At 41.5% G+C, this 25699-nt stretch overlaps 1 protein-coding gene across 1 annotated transcript in view; it reads right to left on the bottom strand.

The window, feature by feature from the left end:
* b4galt2 (UDP-Gal:betaGlcNAc beta 1,4- galactosyltransferase, polypeptide 2) overlaps positions 1–25699 on the bottom strand; it is a 123256-nt gene that overhangs the window by 94300 nt on the left and 3257 nt on the right. Inside the window, exon 2 of the mRNA XM_035171581.2 lies at positions 11669–12646. Within this exon, the coding sequence (XP_035027472.1) occupies positions 11669–12017 (349 nt within the window). The 5' untranslated portion in view covers positions 12018–12646. The remainder of the gene's footprint in view (positions 1–11668; positions 12647–25699) is intronic.

Genomic DNA, 25699 nt, shown 5'->3' with positions numbered 1-25699 from the left:
CTTGTTGTGCAGATATTTGGACATAAAAGTGTTGGACAATGAAGGGAGGAACACAAACAGAACAACAAAGACACATTTCACTCACCACAGAGGTCAACCTCATGGTGGCGCTACAGGAAGTGAGGGGATGTCTGTACAGAACGGCCAATTGAGCGAATAACAGCCGACAGATTTGAGTCGCCTCATAAGACCTATTCAAACCACTTTATAGTTCATTTTAGAGACATGTTTAACGAAATTAGAAGAGAAGGTAGTAAATGTCCAGAGGGAATTTAAGAGAGCGGCGTTTTTTGCAGTAGGCGGTAAAAGCAAAATGAAACATCACACCACAGTTGACAGAAATAGATGTGACATTTCTATTCAAATGTGAATTCTCCAGGTTCATCCCATTCACTCACATTCCAAATATACCCAAACCCCTTATTTGTAGTCCACTGGTGAAACCACAACTAGTAATAATCCTTTTAACTAATCCACATCAAATCTCTTACAATGCTAATCGGTCAGGCATGAAGGTCCACGGCAGCCATTCATCTGTGCTCCGGCATGCATTATTAAATTGTGATGGTAATTTGTTGAATTGCCGGGCTCGCCAAAAGGTTTAACTATTCATGTGCTGGGTGTTCACACTTTCACATAAGGGGGCAGGACACGGTGCAGTTGTGCATTATGGAGAAGACAAGCATGATGTGACCGAGAATGAGGAAGATAGAAAATTACAACCTGTCAAATTAAAAGGATGCGATTCAGTCTGCAAGACACTTGTATTATCAAACATGTACAGATACAACAGATACGACTTAAATGGATGAGATAACAGGATGCAACACAGTAGGGAAGTTAATTAGCTAGATTAATAGTTAACTGTATTTTCACAGCACTTTTCTGAACAAAGCTACAAAATGCTTACTAAAGAAAACATTTAAATAGAATAACAGCGATTAAAACAAGAGAAAGATAATTTGATCATAGAAAAGGAGGAGAATTAAAACGTTACACTCAAAAATAAAACACAATATATGTTAGTGGGTTTGTTGATCACGTTATTAACACGTGATGGATGCGAAACAGACATTTTCCTGTTGTTGTTAACACATCTGACACGGACAATCTCCTGCTGCGTTCTTCATATGTGAAACGCAAAGTCTTGAAAATGTCTGGGCCCAATTTTTCAAAAACGTTCTGGAGTTCTTGACCTGCACCAATAATTCCCCTCATTTCTTATTAATGGTCAAAAAGGCTAAGCCAACATCAACTTAAGAAGTTTACATTTTGTCAACAAATCCAAACAGCTAACAATTCAGCCAATATGTGAATGTTCTGCTTTTGCTTTTCACTGCTTTTATACTAAGGACTTTAAAGTACATGCTGAATAGAAAGAAAAAAAACTTCTTCTTAAGCATGTTTCAGCTGTTATGACATCTGTGAAGCTTTTAGATAAAGAATCCATCTTGTTAAAGAAAGAAACCCACCTGTTTACACCAACACCCACATCCCCCGAGTCTGCTTTGCTCTGTCCAACCTCATTCCTTTGTAAAAAAGGTCTTTAATGCGATGATGTAACCGCCTCACAGACTTAGATCTCTATCATATTATAGACCTACAGATAGAAATATTGGTCAACTTTTCATGCCTATTCAAGCTTACATAACTAGTGCACTGCAGTTCTTTACCACTGACAGAGATTTCTTCCTTGAAACTCATCCAGGCAGTTGTTTCTGTGGGACCTTACATTGGAACAGCGAATGCATAATACAGCAGCAACCCTCCGCACAGCGAGTGAAGATGTGCACAGACTCCGCCTTGAGCGCTCGTTTCAAGACGCAGCGGATCCCTCGTCGAAAGCACCAGGATCCACCCACTTACGACAAAATATGACAAAACGCCAGCCCACTCGTGGATTCATCGTCTCTCCTGTAACGACAGTGACTACAGGAGTGCGCGAGGGATTCAGCAACGTGACGAGATTGATCTGAACACGAGGTTTGACTTTGGAAACTGCTCCCTTATCCCCTGCTGGTGCTCTGGTGCTGCGCCTGCTCCCTCAGATCACGTTGATCAAACCAGGTTGAGGTCATGAATATATGCGAACGTGTGTTTTGTAATATCCTCCGTGAGGCAGAGGCATATACAACTGCTTCACGCCTGATATTTGTCATCAATCACACAATGCCTGTAGCTACACTTTGGAGTATTTCATATTCATATGTCAAAGCATTAAACAAACCTGAAGGGTTTTAATGATGATACAACTCTACGGCTGCTCTGTGAGGCTGTACTCCGCAATGCTGCCATGCTCACAAAGACACTACTGGTGAGCAGGTATAATGTTTACCATGCTCATATTCGTAGGTGACATAGTTAGAATACTGACATTTGATTATTAGCAGCTAGTTATTAACAGTTTATACTGGAAACGTCATTAGATTATATTATACAGTATTAGATTAGATTCAACTTTATTTTCATTGTATTATACACGTGACCTGGAGAGAAGTTGAGCCTCTTGTCGTGCAAACGCGGCCCTAGGTCTTTTTCAGTTAGTTGTTGAGATATTTCAGTATGGACGAAAGACTGTAGTCTCTGCAGTTTTGGCATCAAATAAAACCAAAATTACCAGAAAAAAATAGACATGGACAAACATCAATGAGATAAAGAAAACCCTTAGTGACAGAAACCATATTTCAGAAAAAAATGTCCCATTCACTAACATGGAGGAGGTGGGTTTTATGACCTGTACATCAGGGGGCGATCGAGTGGCTTTGAAAACACTTGAAAACATTGTTAAAACATTAGAAAAGAGATGTTCCACGATAGATAATGAGATCACGTGCAATTCAAATACAGACACTATCATCTCACATTGCAGTGCAGATACACAGTTCACACATAATCATGCGGAGCCACAGCACAGAGCAAAATATGACCCACTTAAAATCGATCGAATGTTTGAATCAATATCTATATATTTATTTCGCTATATTTCAGACTCAAATGTCGATATCAGCAATAAAAATTAAACAAAACAACACCAGACTCCTCTCTGCATGTGTCCTTGTGCTCGAAGACAGTCGCCTGACCTTGGGCACCTTGTATTCTCTGTGTCCAAGCTGTGAACCGCCCACTTTCTCTTGTCATGACAGAAAGTCGAACTAAGGTGGCGTAGTGCTGAGGTACTGAAGCGTGCTGCGTTGCACTGTGGGTCATGATCGAATCATCAAACAATGGCGCCCTTCTCCTCTCCTCATGACCGGTCAGATAAACCTACTGCATTACCAGGTTGAGGGATTATCCCATATGGATGACAGCAAATCCCTCTGATCATTTCAAGCTAATCCGCTGTTAGCGCGACATGTATGCACACGTAAATTACACCGACACGACTGTGGACGTGGCCACACATCCATGAACTCCCTCAACGCTTATACTTATACTCACGATCGAATTAATACAGACTTATACAGAATATAGATTTCTATGGGGAAACAATCTGTAAACGTGTAAAGGAGTTTAAGGTCCAATGATCAGAAAACCAAATAACAATCCAAAATCTAAAACTAGAATGGTACTTGATCTTTCACCTTATTATTCTATCCTTTTCAAAATTTATAAGAAATTGTGAAAATTAAAAGACCGAACCATGTTTTACTGCTTCTGAGCGACCTTGACCTTTGACCAACAAAATCAATTCCTATTTATCCTCGAGTCCAAGTGAACACAATAAACTCAACAGTGGCAGCAGTTTACAATAAAAGCTTTCAGTTGTTGTTTTGAATCCCATGTTTGTATCTGCTTCAGAGGCTGAGGAACAAAGACTTGAGAGAACGTTAAGTTTTCCAGAAAACCCTCGGGTTTTAGGAGGTTGTTTTCAAATGCTTGGGTTTTAGGATGCTTTTATAGACAGCGCCTCAGGTCTCAATGGGTTAAGAGCATCCCAAACTCAAAAGGCAATAAAGTGCAATAAAAATGAGGGAAACGGACATGACAAAATAAACTGGGCTGATGAGTCGACACTTGAATTTGTCTGCCAGGATGCAGCTTCCCATCTGCAGCAGTATTTTCTATATTATTTTAATATGATTTTAGAAAGCTCAAATATACATATATATGTAAAAACTATGTACAGTATGAATATGTTCTCTGTTAGAGACCATGTCCAGGTTATCTTCACATTCAGATTCTATCTATGGAAATGTGTTGTTTTTTGTTCTGTTTTCAGAAATGTTATCTTTTTATTTAACTTGCTTCCTGCAGCGTTGTTGTGTTTTCAATTTAAACCACAGCAGTTGCTTTTCCTCCGAATCTTTTCTCCATCTCATCTTCAAATTTTCTTATGTTTGTGAGCGAGATCTAAGATCTGAGAGAGGAACAGTGTGTGTGAGAGACAGAGGCCCACGGTGTGTAGAGGCATGTGTGTGTTGTGTCATTTATCATTTGAAGGGCTTGCTTGTTAGAGCACACACATCTTAATAGTCACTCTGCATCGAGAGAACTGAAATGAGGAGGCATTTTATTACTCCTTCAAGACCCACACACACACACACACACACACACACACACACACACACACACACACACACACACACACACACACACACACACACACACACACACACACACACACACACACACACACACACACACACACACACACACACACACACACACACACACACACACACACACACACACACACACACACACACACACACACACACACACAGAGAGAGAGAGAGAGAGAATGTCTGTACCAAATTTCAAGACATTCCTCAAGGCATTTTTTGAGATATCGTGTTCACAGGAATGAGACGGACGGACAACCCGAAAAAACTGAATGTCTGTCGGGTTTTGGTCGGGCGGCTCGGTTACTGCTCTCTCAGACTCCGCTCATGTTCACTCAGAAACATGGGCCTGACCAGTCTGACCCGCGTCACACACACTTAGAACACTGTCCCAACAATATGCTCAGGGGAATAAAGGGAGCAGCACATGTGAAGGGCAAAGGAAGATCGGAGAAAAACTGATCAAAAGTGAATGTATGTACAACATAAGCAACACAAAGCAGTGAGGACAGTACCTCTACCAGTAGGAAGTTAACAACAATATCTCAACGCAACGGTTGTCCAACAGATTTCAAGCTCCAAGAAACCTGGTGCAGGTGGGAACCTTCATCTGTAGCAGAGCAGGGAGGTTAATAAACCCAAACACACACACAAAAACTAGGCTGTAACAACAACCAGTTTGAGCCCATTCGAGGACAAACTCCGAGTCCTGAAGGTGAACTCTCTCTCTGTAGCGCCGCATCAAATTCCCTGACTCCCCCCAGTGTTTGCGAAGGACTAATTCTGCCGTCTGCCACAGAGATCAGTCAAGGTGATGAAGTCGCTGGGACGACTGCTCCAGACGAGACGCACAGCGACGCACTGATGCTGAGTCGCAGCTCATATTTCGCTGTGTGAGAGCACAGACGTCGCTGACGCTGCACAATCTCTTGTTTATATTCAGAGTGGAGAGGACGACGATTAGCAAATAAATCTAGAAGAAAGACGGATAATACAAACAAACACGTAATAGCCAGATATCTTGAGAGACTGATGAACGGACAAACTCGTGGATGGAAACTCTCACACACAGCACAGCCTGTAGAAACAAGCGAACGTCAATGAATAAAGGAAGCAGGGCTATTTTAATGAAGTTATGGCAGCCATTATGTTGTCAAGAGCCCTTTGCCTCAGCAGTCATGGCTGCATTGGTTTCCTCGCTGTGTGGGAGTGCAAGGCGAAGGGAACGGCCTTGTTTATTGGCTTGATTGAGAGCTGTGAGGAAAAGAGGCCGTTTTCCTTTCTCACTGGGCTGATGTTATTTCCCGGCTAATAAACACAGTGATAGGTGGGAAACCTCTCGCACGACACATGAATCCCGAGCTACTACACTTCTGTTCGTCTCCAGGTTATTTTTCTAAATAGTCTACGTGAATTAATTCATCCCAAGCGTGATTCACTGGTTAACTCTGAGCAGAAACTGGTAAACACTGGTATATTATGTGCTGCACAGGAAGATATGGATGTACTGTACCAACAGCAGTTTCTGGAAATAAGACTCAAATACACAATATATGAGTAGTTTCAGTTTATCAAATAAAAAAGTGAACATGCCTTTGGACAACTTTCTTTTTATAACATAACACTATTAAAGAATATTAGAAGCATCTAAGGGCGTCAGGTGATTCTTGTTTTTATCATGAAAACAACACATTAAGGGTGTTTTTCACACTCATGTCTGGTGCATTTGTTTTATTCACGCTGCTGTCAGAGATGATATTCAAACTCTGGTGCAGACTAAACAACCAGATGCATCCAGCTTGAAAATGTGGCTTTCAGTTCGGTTCAGTTCAAATCCGGCTCTTCAGCTTCATCTGTGATGTGAAGGTAAAGCAGAACAACCACAGGATATTATGTGATTTCTGCAGGAATCCAAAAGCAAAGCTACATTCATGAATTTGGCACCACAGGGGTTTCACGGACATTTCTGACCTGTCTGCAAAGTGATGTCTTAATGTGTATGAGAGACGCATACTGTGCACGAAAATCATTTGGTGACCACGGTTACAAGCATGTCCATATATCGGCACGTGAAAGAGAGCAATCCTCCACCAAGGCCCAAGAGTCCCTTATATTCAATTGAACTGCACCAAATTGCACAAAGTCATAGATATCAGTCCTCTAAATATGTTTTGTTTTTTTTAAATTAGGGTCCATTAATAATTCCCTGGGACAATGTAAAAAAAAACACCCTATAAAAAAATCTTCGATCTGACCCCCAAGATCAATGCCAAAGTGCTTTCTTGACCCATGTCCCATTCCTCCAAAGTTTTGTGGAAACTGATTTTGTTGTTTTTGCATATTCTTACTGACAAACAAACAAAGACATAACCTTCTTGGTGGAAGTAATAATTTAAAACCACAAACAACTACCTTTACCCTGTGGGCACGACCGTCTTCACAGGAAAGCTTCAGTGAAGGTTTACACACCTTTCACCTCTCAAATAATCCCAGCTGATTCCTGAATGTAGGAGTCTATAAATATATATCTCACCAGAGTCTATGTTAGTTCAACAATTTGAAAGTCACAGGATTGTGTATTAATCCAGTTTTTGTCAGAGGCTCAGTGTTTTCCAGCCTTAGAACCAAGCCCACATGTCGTAGACCAGTCTCACCGATTCCCAAGGAGGAGAAAGTGACAATCACCCCTCTGATCCAACTCCTTCCTCTAGTGTCTGGAATATATTCACTGTATTCTATCATCGTTCACATTAGTATGTGTACATAAGAGTAACGGATACAAGTCTAATGACATAAATTATAAGGGAAGGTTTAAAGCAACATCGACAGTATGAAGCAAAGCTCTCAGTTAATCATACCTTTGTTCCAAACCACAGAGATGCTGCACTCTTTTGACAATGATTGAATGAAAGAGGCAGAAGCAGCAAAGACGAGATCTCTGGAGTGAGATCTCAGACGATCTCACACCACTTGATAGATGAGCTGCTTTGTGATACGGCAGCATTTCAATATTGAGCCGCTGTTCGTTTCTTACATATGGGGAAGGTAACTCACCGCGGACGTCACACTGAAGGAATTACAGTTTCCAGCTGGTTCACGACAAGGATAAGAAACTCAAGAACTTATTTGAAAAGTGAATTGGTTGGGTGACGGCAGTCTATGAAATTCTATCCTGCAGGGACAGAGGCTGAAGTAGAGCGTTGGAGAAAAGAGGAGCATGAAAATGACAATGTCAAGACAAAGAAAGTAATTAAACAAAGATGAAGTGTGCAGCGTTTGAGTTCCATCCTCTGACAACATGACTCCCAAGAGCAAACATTTCAGGATTTACAGTTAATATAGGATGTGCATGGAATTAGACGTCAGGATTGAACATAAAGAGTGTGCACTACGACATGCCACACATATGATGCAGAGACTAACTGTGAAACACTTCTGTTCAGTCATTATCTCCGTGCCTGTCTGGATGAGGCTCAGGTGCATCCTGCTCTACACCAGGCATCTGCACTTTAACACAATGTAAGAAGACAGTTAATTCTTGCTAATTACATTTGATTGGGGAATCAAACCCTGTAGAGATTCCAATTAAAACCAGGCCTGTAAAATAGCTTTTAAAACACCCACTGAGTGTGTGTGCGTGGTGATTTGTGTGGGAGGCAAGAATAAATAACAGGGTTCAAGCTTCAGAAGACCACACACACACACACACACACACACACACACACACACACACACACACACACACACCAGAACCAAACATTAAAGTTGGTCTCATCGTCCACTGTGAACTAGAAGCAACACCGAGTTTAAATGACAAATAAGATCATTGCTTCTGCCAACATTTGTCAATACCTCGGTCACAGTTTTTTTGATGAGCGGCTGATTTGTATGTCTCACATGTCACTAACACCAACACATGCAGCCAGGATATAAACTGTGGACGGTAGCCACTCATACAGGCAGCACCTGTCAGCTGGTGTTCTGGGAAAGCCAAGGGCTTCCTCCCTTTTCTCTGTCTTCCTATATGCATGCGTGTGTGTGTGTGTGTGTGTGTGTGTGTGTGTGTGTGTTGTGTGTGTGCCTCCATTCAAGGTCCCTCTCTTTTTCTCCCACACCCCCTCACCTCTCCACCTGCTGTTACTTCCTTCACTCCATCCTGCCTCCGTCGTTCTCACTTCTTACCAACCATCATACCACCATCCATGAGATCTCTCTCTCTCTCTCTCTCTCTCTCTCTCTCTCTCTCTCCCCCTCTTTCTCTGCACCTGTGACTGAAAAACAGACTCGCTCAGTCTTCCTCTCTCTGTCTTGCTGCTCATTACAGGCCCCAGGCAGCCACTCCATCACACAGAAAAAGGCTGAGATAAGCTACAAGAGTACACCTGTGCCTGGTATGAATGCCAAATCCAGAGCAGCCAGTGACAGCCAATTCCCGACCAAATAATGGAATCAGCGCACCCCGGCTTCAGACAAATCAACCTGACGGCTTTATCTCCCGACTCCCGATTTCACAGCACGTTACAAACCTCATTATCAAATGAGAAAAGCAATCAGTAAAGAGAAAAATGTTGACACTGCCACAATGTGCCGCTCGCACGGGATTAAGTTTGTAGAGCTCATTTACAGATGGAACAGGTGGGAGAAAATGAGAAACATGTTTTCATTTCATCAGCAAAAGTCTCTGCTGAAATGTGAATCTGTTACATTAACAACCACACGGTTTTAATACAGTGGGCTATGTTGGAATGACAAACATATTCACGATTAACGACTGAAGGAAGAGAGAATTAGACTCTATCATCTGTGCGTATATATATATCTCAATACGCATCATGCTAATACAGTACTGAGAGATTCCTGGATGGTGGGAATGCAGTAATGCTTGCTGTAAATTTCCTTGTAATTTCTTTGCATGTTTTCTGGAAAGAAGAATATAATCTGTTACTAATTAAAGAGGAAACTGGACTTTTTATTTTTTATTTACCCTTAGAAACTTTTTCATACTTAGTTTTCTATATTTGAACAAATGTGATTTGTACATTTTAGTCCTTTACCGACTAAAATCAACTAAATACTTTCTCTATTCATTAAATTAATGCCAAATGACATTTCTTTTTGCCTCACTGGTTTCAGGATGAGTAGACTGGTATAACAATGCTGAGACAAACAGGAAGCAGATCAGGCCTGTACTTTAGCTAATGTGAAATAATGATAGCAGTTAGTTCCTCCTTTCTGTGCAACCATTATGAGGGAGTATTCATGACAGAGAGCAAAGAGGGAGATCGTGTGTGTGTGTGTGTGTGTGTGTGTGTGTGTGTCCACTGTGTAATTATAGATTTAGCAAACCCCAGGCTTAGTGTGACTCAATCAACCTCTGATTTGTTGGGTGGATGGATACTGATGATAATGAGGTATGTGTGTGTTCATAAGTGCACACTCACGTCTACATAGCACATTGTACTGATATACCTTTTTCCCAGAGGTATTAATGACCCGAGTATGTGACTTATACTGCGATCATATTTGATGCATGTGTGTGTGTGTGTGTGTGTGTGTGTGTGTGTGTGTGTGTGCGTGTTCAGTGTCACTGCTAGTTATTTCAAAAGCTTTTCACTGATGAATATACCCTGTCCAGACCCTGCACAGTGCCGCGGTGCATTAGTAGTTCTGGTTCATAAACTTATTATATGAATACACAGAGATAATTACAGAAATTTATGGGAAAAATTGCTGCAAAAAAGTCAAGTATCTAAAAGCAAGTATCAATTCTCACAGCTGCAAAAACTGCTTCCATTTTTCCTTGCTTAAATTCTGCCTTACATTTAAGTGAGGCATTTTTCCAAGTGCTGCGTTGGCTCATACTTTCAATGCAGATGATTACAAAGAGTAAACCAGTGAATTTATATCTTGCCTTCTCTTCAGAAGTTAAAACAATAGAAATCTTCCAGAAGCTTTGGTGTGTACCTGTGCTTCTGTGTGCGTGTGTTCCCGTAAACGTGTGCTTACTGGTCCGGCCGCATGAATCTCTGCTAATAGCTCCGCTGTGAGTCCATAAGGCTGAAACACTGCCGTGTAAATCGTTGACATTAAATCCGTTTTATGTTGCGGGCAGAACCGGGGGGGGCGGAAACAACTAAATTATGGCTACATTTCCTCTCCCCTTAATTGGAAAAAGACTGGAGATGCATTTATTCCCTGCATATAAAATAGTAGCCTCTAGCATCGAGCTGAGATCAGGGTCTCATCTAGCCTATTCATTACACTAATCAATGATGTGCAAATCCTCCTGGTTTACGTTATCGGCCGTACAATACGCTGTAAAAACAAATACAACGAGCCGACGGGATAAACAAATAAAGCCAAGAGGACATTGGATGAGGTGATTCAGCAGGACAGAAAGTGATTAAGACAGAAAAAAAACTCATCTCAAGTTCATTCACGCACATCAAATACTTGTATATGACTTTAAGGGCTGTAATGAAGTATACCAGGAATTTACAGCTGAGAATGGAAGGTAGATAACCAAGGAGAAAACCCTCCCTGTTTCCATTTGGATACAGAAAAAGGTATCACAGGTGCAGGCAAGATTAAAAAAAAGGCCATGTTTTCAAAGTTACAAAAACTACAACGCGACTGCAGCTTCCTAATTTGTATGACTCCATGTGAAAGATGAGTTACAACAATAAAAGACCTGAACCACCTGCAAGCCTGTCGTAAGAATATTAAATTGTTATCCCATATGTCTGAGGGCCGTCAGTGCCACACGCTTCAAGTAGAGCACAGATGTCCACTTCAATAATCAGTTTCAGCACAGACTGAGCGTTTTTTCCGGCCGTCACCCTGATGGATGCGACTGTTAAATTCACTGCAGGACCGACACAACCTGCTCGCCTGAAAACCGGGAGACGACTTGCTCATGTAGTGAAACTGTTCAACTTATAGTTTACAGGACTAACATGTTATCATCTACCAACTTTATGACTTATGAGTACCTGTGTTGTTATAACATAATTCTTGTGATGATCACATTCAGAACAAACTCACTATTAAAAGCACTTGTACATGGTAGCGGAAGTGGAGGAGTACTCTATGAGATTATTACTCACCGAGGCCGGGTGGGTTCTCGGGGCACGGCGGCAGCGGCTTGGGCGAAGGCGTCTGATTGGTCTCCGGCTGCGCGCTCGGCATCAGCTGCTCGCCTGTGGCCAGGTAGCTGGCTAACGTTGCATTCGGCCTGGAGAGGTTGTAATAGTAATAATGATGTCCACTCCCTGCTGCTCCGCTGATGTTATTCCTGGATCCGTTGCGTCCATTGTTGAAGCGGCTGAAGATGTCGAAGCGCTGCGTGTAGACGTCGAAGTACAGGATCATCATGATGAGGAAGTGGAGCAAGCAGAGCAGCAGGACGCCTTTACAGATGCGCTCCAGAGTCCGGCCCAACATCAGCCGGGGCATGGCCGAGGAAGGTGACCGTCCTGCGACGGCCAGCCACGACAATGCAGGCGCGGCGGGGTTATGCACTCATAGCAACGACTGTGTGGGCAATATGAGCTGCTGTTAGATCTCTGTTAGGAACATCGGGTTGGTTGATACCCAACTTCTGCAGGAATCATGGGCTCAATCAGGAAGATAGAGTCTGAGAAATCAGCTTGTTCTATGTGTACCCAGGTTCCATGCATGACAAGTACTAAAATGTTTTCATCAGCTTTGTTGGTCCCAGAACTATTATTATTTTATTAACAACATGGCAGAGTGATCTGAGACATAAGGCCCCAATGCAGACAAGATTTAGTAGGACATGGAATCATATGTTGCGTTGGACACTATCCCAGTGTCATGTTGCTGCTGCAGCCATGTGGTATCCCAGTGTTAAGAGACAGTCCAAGAATTAGCTAGCTCCAAAACTTCCAAGAAATAGGTGATTCCAGTGATGGCACATGTCTGACTGCTGCTCAGAAACATTCATCAGTTTGTTATGTGTGGGCCTGCAGACAGTTCAGTCAGGACGTCGCCTTCTTGTGGCCTCAGATCAGTCAGAGCCTGGTCTCTTCGCTCATCGTCTTAAACCAGGAAGTCTCAGGCACCTGGAGGAAAATAATAGACAAAAGACAGAAAAATAGGATGAAGCCTAATCAATAGTAAATGTTATTTAATTACACCGATTTATCAAATTTTTAAAGGGGACATTGCATGCAAATTCCACTTTGTTAGTGCTTCTACACGTTAATGTGGGTATCTGGCATGTCTACCAACCCAACAACTCTGGGAAAAAAACACTCGCGCGTTTTGTTATGGTTCCTCTAAGTCAGAAACGTCATGCTTGAGTGACTCGATTGAGCTTCCTGGGTTTTGTGTCGTAACAAGGCACTGGAAGTCTCCCTACATGGCCTTGGCCCACCTCATTCCCCCCCCGTCCCCCCACACCCGTTATGCCGGGTTTACACCGGAGGAAGCGAGGCGCCGTTCCCAAGTGCGCAGCCGCCTGGCTGTTCACACGGGACATGCATTTCTCCGCGCTGGTCAGCCCCATAGACTGTATATATAAGGTCAGCCCGCGATTCTGCTTTCTCCGCTTGTTGTTGTACCCGTTGAATGTCGGGGTTCGGGGGTAAATGATGGTCTTCATAGCCCCCCCTCTCTTTCTCTCTGTCTGTCTGCTTGTGTGCTTGTAGTGGATGGGCAGAGGGGACATTTAATTATGTGATTGGGAAAATTAAAACTCCAGGACAACAGAAGGGAATACAAAGTATGGGATGCATATTTGATAATTTATATCATATAAAATATGTAATTTATATCGTTTAAAATCATGGGGGGAGAGGGGGGAGCTGGCTCATTAGCATTTAAAGGAACAGGCACTCAAAACAGGTCACTCTGTGGAGGGCTGTTTTATACAGGGTAAAAAGGGTGCTGTTTTAAATGATCCTTGTGGTATTTTGACCAAAGTATGTTACAGACATTTCATTAAGACCCCAAGGAACCATATCAACTTGTGGTAAAATGGGCATGCTATGTCCCCTTTAACTAAATGGACAGTTTGTGCTGGTAAATGTTAATGTTAATGTTTTCACTGCTTACCAAAGCAGGTGAAGGGAGATTCATTATAGCTGTGAATGATTTTCAGTGCTGTGACTTGTTGAATTATTCGTTGAGTAAAATCAAACCAAAACATCATCGATCTTCCTGTGGCATTTTAAGAGTATTCACTGACCTTGTTCTTATTTTATATGCATGGTTGAATAGCGTTGGAAATAGGAATTTAAAAAGATCTCAGTAGAAAGATATTCGACAGAAACCAAACAAACAACAAAAAAGCATCTGCAGATGCAAACAAACAAGCAGCCCTGACTGTTCAGCCGAACTTGCATGCTAAGTCAATTTTCCAGGCAAGTGGTTTAAAAAGCGTTTATGATGGAATGAGACGACGAGTGAGAAAACACAAGAAAGAGGGGGCACTTAAAGCTTTTCTACAGGCGATGCTTTCTGTGGCTTTATTGTTTTTCCAATTAATCGGAGAAAAGAAAAAGATGAGGTTGAAGGAGACGATAAAAAAAAAAAACAGAGTGTGACATCAGAGCGATTGCCCTCTAACCAGAGGGCTGGTGGTTCGATCTCACTCTTCCCCATCTGCCTGCCGAAGTGCGCTTGGGCAAGATACTGAACCCAGACGCTTTGAGTGGTCACCAAGACTAGAAAAGCGCGATATGAATAGAGACCCTTTACTGTATATACAGTCCATTTCACAGGAAGCAAGGGAATTTTCCTCCAAGTCTGGAAATAAATTATTCTCCATTCACATAATCCAGTTGAAATTCATACACCAGTGCTAGAAGATCCAGTTCTAATGAAAATGTGTATCGTTGAAAAGAGCTCAAGCTCCAAAACAGGATTCACACGTCGGCTCAAACAGAAACACTGCTCATTCACTTTGAATGGGAAGACGTCACGTGTGGTCAAACTGCATTGTGGTTCCCTTGCTTGGCTTTGCCTGCACTCAGACGTTTCCAGGCGGCATCGCAGACAACAACCAATGTAGTTGTGCGTTTAAAAAGATAAAAATCACTCAAGCCATCAAATCATGTTAATGCCAAAACAAGTCATTAACAGCTATGATGTGTGTCAGGGAAACTGTGATTGTTGTCGTAATGACGATCACACCAGTGGCAAGTATCAGACTCACACCGTCAAGCATTAATGCATGTGAGAGTCTGTCATGATTCAGCCCCTGTGTGGAACATTTGAAGGACTTCTGATTTATCTTTTGTTGTTTTCCTTGTGTTTAATTCTTGGATTTATATCTTCGTTTGCTGTTTCTGATTCCTACCTGTTCACCAGTCTGATTAAAGAATGTGAGGTGAAATCTCCTCATGTATCATCTGTGTTTGGATCCTCACCTATTTCTGGGTGTAACTGGTCAGTTCATTCTGTTACCAAACACAAGGAAAACAACAAGGTGAATAGATTCAAATGGGGCTGTGTGTGGAACTGGTATGAGATTATATTTATACAACTGGTACAAATTGAATTATATCTAGCAGCAAACTGAAACATATGTCAGGTGATGGAGCTGATGGCTGCTGCCCGTCCAGATAGTTGGCTGCTGCTTCCTGCATCTGTCTTTTGTCTGTGGGCAGCAAAGTCAAGATTGCAAAGACTGAGCCTTGAGGGACGTGTGTGTGTGTGAGTGTGTGTTAATGAGATGGATTTCTGCTGACCCAAGGACCCAGACACCACACGCCAATCACACCATAATGCTTGTGCAGGTCAGGATTTATTTGTCAGCTGTGCTGCTCCTCAGCGACTTAACACGCTGCCGTGTAATACATCGCGTCTAAATTTTTCAAACATGTAGTCAGGCAGCCAGATAGATACTCAGTCCGTCAGATGGACAGAGGGGTCTTGCCCCATTTTCCGCTTCGACTACAGAGCCTAGGGGCAAAGTGGGCTGCCCTCTGTGTCCAACAGGTGTTAAACCGTGTAAGAGCGAAGTTTGGCACTGCCGAAAATCAGCAGCAGGGAAACAGAAGAAAAGAAATCCACAGACAGGATTAAGAATCTGTTTTGCCCTGGACATCCAGCCGCTGCAGGACTTCACATATCAATGTTAATAAAATACATCTCAGTGCTTTTTCTCTCGTGCGAAGTCTAAAACAAAGCCCGTGAGGTCGAAATCCATCTGCACCTCGGCCTCTTTACTTGCTGACATTTTGCTCCACTGGCTTTTCTCAAGACATCGAGTGCAATCTTGAGATTTCATTTTATTTTTGTGTCTCGCTAAAAGGTCAGCAGACCAACACAAGAGACAATGAAACAGTGCAGAGGAAATCTCTGTTTTTCACTTGCTCTGTTGTTCATGTCTCCCGAACCCTTTAGCTTCTTTCATTATCTGCAACATCTCACAGGGATTGTACACTTGTTTACATCGACCTTAATATGTAAATGTCAACTGAGGGTGAGACCACAAATACGGGACTCAAGACTGTGAGTAGTTTGAAGGTTGCAAGTGAAGGAAAGGCCGAGACGAGAGAAGATGGGCAGAGCGACGGAGAGAATAGACCCTTTAAGTATCCACTTTATTCAACAATCCCCGTAACTGTCTTTTTAACAACAGCAATAAATTCCCTAACAGTCCCTGATCATAGCATGTCTGCCAAGAATGCTACAGAGAAATGCAATAAAAATATGTGAAGTGGAATATAATCAGCTGTTTCCATCTCCATTAAGTTTCAAGGCTTCTTCTGAATGAGCAAACCCGAGACTATAGACGCTCCAGATGTCCTGAGGAAGAGACGTCAATCATCAGCCTCTATCACCAGCATTATCATCGTTATCATCATGACCACCACCATCATCATCATCATTATCACCATGACCACCACCATCATCATCATGCCCCGTATCTCCATCATCACCACTGACAAAGAGTAAGTTATAGGCAGCCTAACAGGGGAGGGCTAATAGAAGGTCAGAGAGCTATTAGAAACAAGATAACTAGGAGAGCATTCAGTAGAGCTCATACCTTCGCCAAGGCCCAACAGTTAAATATGCCTGTTCCTATTTCTTTTCATCAAGATCTATGAATTATTGGGAAATTAGTAAAAATGTCAGAAAAAATACTTGATCCCCTTCACCCTACCAGGATCTTCCCCTTTGTTCAGATCCGAAACAAAATTTAACGGATTCTTTCTCGGCCCATGTCCCATCCTTCCACCAAGTTTCATGGTGATCCGTTTCGTAGTTTTTGCGTAATCCTGCTGACAACCAAACCAAACAAACCAACCAACAAACATACAGACAGGGGCTAAAACATAATGTCCTTGGCGTGGGTATATGATGGGGGACAAAATGATGTCACAGAAAGGATATGGATATATGAACAAGGCAACACCTTCATCAAAACTAGACCGGAGGTATGTCCAAGTGTGTACATTTACCAATTTGTAAATTGTGTAGCACATTCCAGTGTGTCTCCTATCACAGAGATTAGTGAGCCGACTAATCTCTATGAGAAGCTATAGAAAGTACAGCTTTAGTCACAGAGGTTAACAACCAAGCTAACTCATTGTTCAGTGGGTTGTGGATTAATTATAAGACTGCAAGAGAGAAATTCTCCAAAGGGGTATAGGCTTAGTTTTTGGATCAAGAGGTAGAAGTGATACCTCAATAAGGTAAGTGACGCCAGTGAAAATGTCATTCATGTTGCATTGCACGGCTATGTGAAGGTGTGATCGGCAACATCCCCTCCCCTACACCCTTTTCTGCTTATCCAACTCGGCCATCAATTTTGTAGTCCCCCCTAGACCTCATTGATCAGGTGGGCTGTATGAAACCCTCCTACAGCCCTGCAGATATCTTACATACTTCCGTACTTCAAAATGTACTTGTACCTGTAATCTGGTCGCATCCCATTTTACCTTAAACATGCATTTATTTTACCTACTCCAACCTTGCCCAACTCTTGCCAAGGCTGCATTTTATCCGAGAAGTTTTAGAGGAAGCCGTAGCCAAGAAGCTCCCTGTCTCGACTGCACACTTTACATTTTAGATCAATTCCAATCAGCTCCCCTCAGAAGCAATCCATTAAGACGGCTCCTCTTAGAGTCTCCGATGACATAATGGTGTCCTCTGATGTGTGTTAAGGTGCAGTTCTCGATACTATGGATCACAACATCCTGATTAAAAGGCTGAGGCAGTGGGTGGGGGGTTCTGGGAGTGTACAGGACTGATTTTCATACCATATCTCTACAGATAGGAGCTTTTCTGTGTCGTTTGGTCCCTACATGTCTGAAACTGATGCTCTCTTCTGTGGTGTTCCCCAAGCTTCTGACTTGGGCCCTTTTTCATTGTATATTTTTACTTTAAGTTACGCTGCTTTGCTGATGATATTCTACTGTTTTCTTATAAGCCTGATCCACTGTTTGTACAATTATCAGACTGGCCTAAAGGTCTGGATGGCTAACAACTTTTTACACCTAACAATGAGCTGCAGATAAGACTACGGTCCTTATCATTATTTTAGATAGCAAAGCTTCCCCGGTTGCTCAATCTATTGGGACCCTTTCCTCCGCTCTACACTCTAATCTGAGAAATCTTTATAATTGGATCAGCATCTTCACTTCAATGAACATATTACATTGTTAGCAAGTGCATGTTTATTAAAATTTAGGAAACTCAGGTCTATTGTAGGAAAACCAGAGCTAAATACTCATTCCTTGAACCTGGCCTTGGTCTCACCTTGTGTGGTCACAATCTTGTGATCCTTCTGTTTCATATATTATAATATTTTCTTTACAACTTGTAAAGTTTTATCTTTAATAGGTGTATGTTTCTGTGACCAGCTGCTACAGAGTGATAAATATGCCACTGTTTTCACTGCAAACTTATGAGAGTGATAGGTTTTATTTAAAGGATTAGGATGCTGTGCTGAAAGCTAAACTTTTACCAAAGTTCATCCTTTAAGATACAGGTCTGAAATTTACATTTTAATAACACCGCAGGGCTTAGTTGTAGTGCAGTGGTTTCTGCCTTTGCTTCAGAGTTGTTCATACACACAATTACAGATGTGATGCTGCCAGACCAGAATAATAAAATACAGTAGAGGAATTCTGGAACAAAGTGGATCTGTATGACATGTTATCACTGGGATGTAGAATTAAAAGTAAAGTGATAAGAGACATTAATGATTCAGTCATGGTGTGAGCATGTTCACACCAATGTGTCCCAAAGAGGTGTAGTCTGTCAAATCAAGGCATTACATCGCAGCATATCTTTCTGTTTCTGAAAATATGCACTTTAAAAGCAAACTCTATGAGACACTGTTGTTAGATAAGGTCCGATCTTGTCTCACTTTCAAACTTAACACAAACGCTGAGACACATCAAAATATACATTGAGAAGGAGGCGTTCGCCCGCATGTCTACAACATCTGCATCTTAAAATTTTAATTGGTTGCCAGATGGGTGGCCAGACTGCTAATATGTGAGGGTACATAATTCATCGAGTCTAGGCCAAGCATATGCTTGAAGGAGAGATGGACTGTGACTGAACTCAGGGTGTTGAATGTGAAAGGACGACTCAAAACAAAACATCCAACATTAATGATTTGATCCAACCAATAGAAACTTACGGTCACCAGCAATTCTTAAGATTCATTAAAATCTCTAAGAGCAAATGAAAGATTTCTACATTCTCTTCCACTCATTCTGTACAGTTGACTGTCCGTTCCTCCCCTTCCTGCTTTGATTGTGCAATACCACTTCACTTCTCATTCCAACTAAACAACCTGACTTGGCAAACATTCAAAAGTGCAGCCATGCTTCACAATTTCCTCAGAGACAGGAACACAAATGGACTCTCCAGAACATGTTTTCCAACATAAATTATTTCCATCAGAAATGTAAAAAAGGGAACGTCTTGCAGTTTTGATCAATTCTGAAGCATCATTGTTTAGAGTAGTGCACCTTTCCTATGTGTATCTGGAGAAAGAAACCACAGATGGTGTATTTTGCGACACAAAATTATGTATAATCAGTTTGGTCTGGTTAAGAAATCAAAAAACAGATGCACAAAACAAAATATATGATTGCTGTCCAACTATGTGATCCCCAAGTGCCGCTGATTGTAGGCTACACTAAATGCTTATCAAAATGTCCTGGACCAGTGTATTCTGATTGACTACATCAGCAGATAGAACCAGATTATTTAGTTCTTTGTTTTTATTGATTATTGCTGATTTCAGCCCAAGAAACGACCTATTGCAGGAAAATAGGGAAATTAGCTTAACTATTGCTGTCGGCAGTGCTGCAGAACGGAAGCATCAGATTAGTTATGTAAAGGGAGATGTATCAGTATGTTTGATCTCTAGCTAAATTAATAGTAACAACCAGGGGCTTTATTGGTCTTTTATTTTTTTATTATCCTTAATACAAAAAGCCTCACAGCATTGATGTTTGCATAACAACAATAAGAAACAACTCTAGTCGTTGTCATTTTTAAATTCATTTTGTTGATACTTCTACCTGCTAGATTTGCACTATTATAGCTGAAATCACACAATAAGGAAACAAATGTAAACAAGGTCAGATAAACACAGTTTTCTTTTCAATCTGTAAAAGTGTATATTTTCAACTTGTCACACCATGATCAGCTTGGTATCCCTTCATGCTGCAGCATCCAGTCACCGCCGCAGCTGCTACCTTCAGCCACCCTGTATGCATGGTAGGGATATCACGATATGTAATTCTGGTGCCACGATTATTGTCAGAGGAAATATCAAGGTTTCCCTGATTTTTGATACTATAGAAGGAAAAAGACACACAACAAGCAATATATAGCAAATACATAGCCAATAATATAGCTAATGAACAAAAATATTAGTTATTATCATCAACTATATCCAGTTAGTGTTTATAGTGTAACATTTGGATATTTAAAAGTAATTTATGTAAGCTATTTTATTTAGTTGTCATTTTTGGCTAGAACCATGGACTGTTCTTACAGACTGTTTCCATTTGTTATGTTAATGTTAAAGAAACGGGGATCTACCTCATTGGCCGGATACGTGAAAAAAAATTGAATGGGTTCTTACTTAGACCATTTCCCATCCTTCCATCCAGTTTTGAGGGGAATACATCTAACAATCTTTGCATAATCCTACTGACAAACCAACCAACAAATAAGAGTGAAAATATAACCTCTTTGGCGGAGGTAATAATAGCCTGTACACGGTCCTTGACATCCTGATCATCATTTCCAATAAGGCCAAGCCGATAATCAGTCCCCAGTGCCCTGTAGCTGCTCAGCACCAAACAGCAGAAAGACAAAGTTAGCAACTTGGTAGTGATCTCACCGGAACATTTAGTTGCTAAAGAGACAGATATTTCCCACAGGAGTCGGTAGAAACCAAAAACCAAACTACCAGTTGGACAGAAAAACGATTCCAAATGCTGTTGCTGGACATGTAAATAAGGCCATGGTTCGTCATGTCAACTTAAAAAGGTAATAATCCAGTTTATGTTTACAGCTTGTTTCTGCTTCTCCCAAGTGGCCAGAAAAAAATAATTTCATTATAGGCTAAACCATAATATTTCTTCAGGTTTTGAATGTAATATATAGTCAAACTAGCTAAACAGTAAATAAAACAGAGGATCATTGTATAAAAATGAGTCCGAGTATAGATGCAAAAGATCAGAGCTCTTTCCCAGGGTCTCTTGTGTTTTAACGTACAAGCCAGCCCTCCCAGTCTTATCAAAAATGCATTAGCCATGCTACACTCGATCGTATGGAGCCTCGGAGCTCTCTCATGGCTCAAGCACATCTCGCTGTTGGCAAGTTCATCTCCCACAAACCAACTGGTGCACAGTGGGACGTACAGAAGTGATGTTTGGTTCAGCACAGGCAGCCCCCAGCTGCGACTGTATATTAGAAAAAGCAGGTAAATCTACATTTAAAAAGAGGCCACTTAAAAAAAGAGGTTTTCTAATAAAGTTACACAATTTTGACTGATTCATCTCTTGTGTTGAATTTCAAAATTAATTTCTCAACACGACAAATACATTATCGAAGAAAGCCAATGTTTCCCCGGGTCTCAGCTGAAGATTACATCCCTGCTCTGAAAGCTCAGACCCGTGAGTGATATAAAAATAAAGAGCGAGAGGACAGAGAAAGAGAGGATGTTAATAGAGAGAGACAGAAACACAGCACACTACACAGTCATTATGAAGGATCTGGGTCATGTCACTAAGAAGGAGGGCATTGATGGCACTGACAACATATTGTGAAAATGACCTACTGTCAGACTGCACCATTGTGCGATCATAAAATATGTACACAGTTTATATATTTCAGCCTGAACCCAAAGTAAATGGTAATGCCATTATCAGGCTGAGATATATCACACATACAAATATAAAACGGTTCCCCCTTCCCAGGAAGCTTTTAATCAAAGCACCTTGTATCTACGTATCTTTGAGTAAATAATATATCCACATCCTCTTAAAACCCAAACCACTCGTGGGTAGAATCAACATTGAAAACAATGTATTCACAGAGTGTGTGCAGCCGGGACTCATCAACATAAGTGACATTGTGGATCATGAATCGGAGTTCTACAGAGTCAAGCATCACCAGACACAGGTGAACAGCTCTTTGTGCAGCAGCGGGGGGGCACAGCTTCAGGGTTCTGTGGACTAACAGCCAGTTTAATAACTTGTGTATCACAAGTTATTAAAAATCTTAAGCAAAAATGTAAAATCTTTATTGGGTCCAGCTTTTCTCAAGTAAGAAATGGCTGATTTTCATGTTTTCTATTATTGTAAATAGTTTGCATTGTCAATATATTTGGCTACTGATCAGAAAAAAAGTTTTCTTCAACAGGGAAAAACTAAAAATCACTTGATAACCGACACATGAAATGCTGCTGAAATAACAATTCCTTTTGCCCTCAGCCCTGGTACTTCACTAGATAAATGTTTATCTGCAGAGAATCTGGGACCAGGGAAGTCCAAAGTGGAGCTTGCAGCACAAAGTCGCCCCGTGATAACCTCGGATTCGTCCCACCAGATGGGTTTGATAACTCAAGGCCAAAGTGTAGATTACATGATCGATGACAAGCATCTCCACTGATCTGCTGGAGGTGAACACCAGAGCCCATGCGGTTCCCCTGCCTGAAGGGAGGAATGAGACGATGCTGTGTCTACACCGAGCCGGGCTCAGGCTGACATTGCTTCAAGATTTACAATGATCGTGCCATTGTGGTAAATGTTTATTTTTCCGAGTTGTGATATATATTTTTTTTATATTTGAATATGAAACCGGCAGAGAAAGAAAAGGTAAGATCACAGTTTGCTGCAAAGAGAGGAGCAATAAATTGTGGGGAAAAAATAGAGACATGAATTCAGGAGAGGAAATTAGTGCCTCTGACCTCTGGACCAGTCTCACATGGCTCGAACTAGAGTCTCACAGCACTGGAGGATTCTCCATCACTCTGAGATAGAGGACAAATAAACGCTCTGACTTGTTACCTTCGCCAAAGAGGTTATGTGTTCACCCCTGACTGTTTGTTTGTTGTTTTTTTCAGCAGCACTGAACAGATTACAGAGAAACTCGGTGGAAGAACGGGACATAGGCCAAGAAAGAACACATTTGTCCTTAGTGCGGATCTGGAAAAAGAGACAAGGAATCTTTTTTTAAATCACTGTCTTTAACATTGACAGCTATTGGCCGTTTAAAAAAAAAATGTCTTTACAAAATTCCCAGCAAACATCTCATGGATTTTGATGAAAGAAATCTGGTATATTTAGGGGACTGATATTTATGATGTGTGCGTTTTGTTGCACATTCTAGTTTGTATTTCTTATACCCAGGGTTACAGGGGATGGTGCCCTTACGCAATAATATGGGTCAACTTCTTTTGCTGGATTTGCAAAGGAGGTGATCACTGTAATTAAAACGGCTAAATCCCTGCAAAGAAAATGCCACAAACAAAGAGTAAAAGACATATATCAAGTAAATTTGTCATTTTCAGTGTGTTGGTTGTCAGATCGGAGGTTGTCGATTCTCGTGGACAAGTCAAAGATTGTGAAAGGTCGCGAGCGGAAGGGGAGGAAAATGCTGCGTGAGACACACAACCATTGACTGTTTAAGAGATATCTCAATCAAGTTTGCACTGTATCTGAAAACCCTCTGTAAGTGAATTATATTTCAAAAGGAAAGGTACAATGCTTCATGTTAGTTTGGAAAAAATAAGGATGAGCGTACGTTTTTCAATCTTGCTTCATAGTTCAGTTTAGAATTACCTTGTTTAACTTCAGGTTTTATCTATCTACCCATCCATTTGATCATTAGGGCCGAAAACCTTTACCTGGTTACGTCTGTGGATTTCATTGCAACAACAAAAGACAACAGGATACAATCGGAATGGAGCAGAAAAAGAAAGGAGTGGAGATGAAAAGAGCCGAGCGGTGAGAGGCAGACCAGAGGAGGAGAGAGTAGAACGCAAACCAAATCAGAACAAAACTCCAGTGTTCAACCCGGCTCCACTCAGCTCTGTCCATGCGGATATTAAATTGCCTCTCAGCTGTCTCTCATCTGAAGGAGGTTTGAACTGTTTTAAAGTCTGAGATCACATTGCATCTCTGCTGTTCTCGCTTCTCTCTCTGTGGAGCCCAGTTCCCTGCTTTGTTGCCGAGGTCCACTCTTTCTCTCGCTTCTTTTTTGTAAATTTGTTTTTTCAGATGAAAGTGACAACACGAAGGGAAAGCAATGAGACACCATGGCGTGTAGCGGCATTTGATGAAATGCCAGAGTGTTTCCACGTTAAGTCAGATGCTGAATGCCCGTTTCTCAGCGGGCAGGCCGAGTTATGCAAGTACAACAGAGTCCTGTCTGCAGCTACAATCCATACAGTGGGCTCTCTCTCTCTCTCTCTCTCTCTCTCTCTCTCTCTCTCTCTCTCTCTCTCTCTCTCTCTCTCTCTCTCTCTCTCTCTCTCTCTCTCTCTCTCTCTCTCTCTCTCTCTCTCTCTCTCTCTCTCTCTCTCTCTCTCTCTCTCTCTCTCTCTCTCTCTCTCTCTCTCTCTCTCTCTCTCTCTCTCTCTCTCTCTCTCTCTCTCTCTCTCTCTCTCTCTCTCTCTCTCTCTCTCTCATCCAGCTGCTCATTTGGCATCGGAGCAAAGAAATAAATGAAGTGCTTCAGAAGAAGGGAAGCTTCACTTGGGGGATTGTGGGTAGAAGGAGTGCAATGAGGATTTGGTGAGGGGTTTTAAAGACAGTTTATTTAAATGAGTGTCTTCTTTTTTTGGCTTGTGGGACTTTAGGCTTAAGGCCACTACCGTCCAATTATGCTTTCAATGGTTGTCGACTTAATCAACGTGGGCCCTTGGAAGTTATTTTTCTTTGTAACTCTATTGAGTTTGAAAAGCAGTGTTTAATCTTCTTAAGTGTAAAGGGGGAAACAATAACATGCACCCTGTTATCTGAAGTCATGTTGAATTGAAAATGGAAACCAAAAGATAAACTTTAGAGAGAGAAAAATTGGAATACTGCTTTTACAATAATATATGAAAACAGAGAAAAGAACTACCCGACAAATTGCTGCTTTATTTACCTTTAAATAGACGGACTTTACTTATCGTTCCTTTGCCAGGGGAGGGACAGCTCTATACAAAGACAACAGGAAACAGATTTTGACAGATTGGGATTATTCAGTTTCGTCCTGAGATTTAGACGAAAACAATCTATATAATTCACATCATAGCTACAGCCATTTTAGCTTAGCTTAGCACAGAGACAGGAAACAAAGGGAAACAGCTAGCCAGTCTTTGTACAGATCCTCTGCAGCTCACAGGTTCTAACGTATAATCATCAGCACGACTCATTAGCTGTCATCAGTTTCTGCTGTCACTACACGTCACTGTCCAACCGCGAGTAAACTTACTGACTTCGCTTTTTGGCTTGTTTGTTCCCAGTATAAATCGTGAAAACCATATCTTAACCATGAAAAAGCTTTTAAAAGTTGTGTGGAATGAACAATAAATCTGAATTTTCCCAAAAAGTCCTGAGTCCATGAGGTCCAAAAGTCAAGCTTGGTCTAAAAAAGATGGAAGTCACGCACACACACACACACACACACACACACAC

The sequence above is a fragment of the Hippoglossus stenolepis genome, chromosome 11, assembly GCF_022539355.2.
Source record: "Hippoglossus stenolepis isolate QCI-W04-F060 chromosome 11, HSTE1.2, whole genome shotgun sequence".
NCBI classification, from domain to species: domain Eukaryota; kingdom Metazoa; phylum Chordata; class Actinopteri; order Pleuronectiformes; family Pleuronectidae; genus Hippoglossus; species Hippoglossus stenolepis.
Note: the sequence above shows the minus strand (reverse complement) of the source record. Positions and strands in the feature narration are given on the sequence as shown.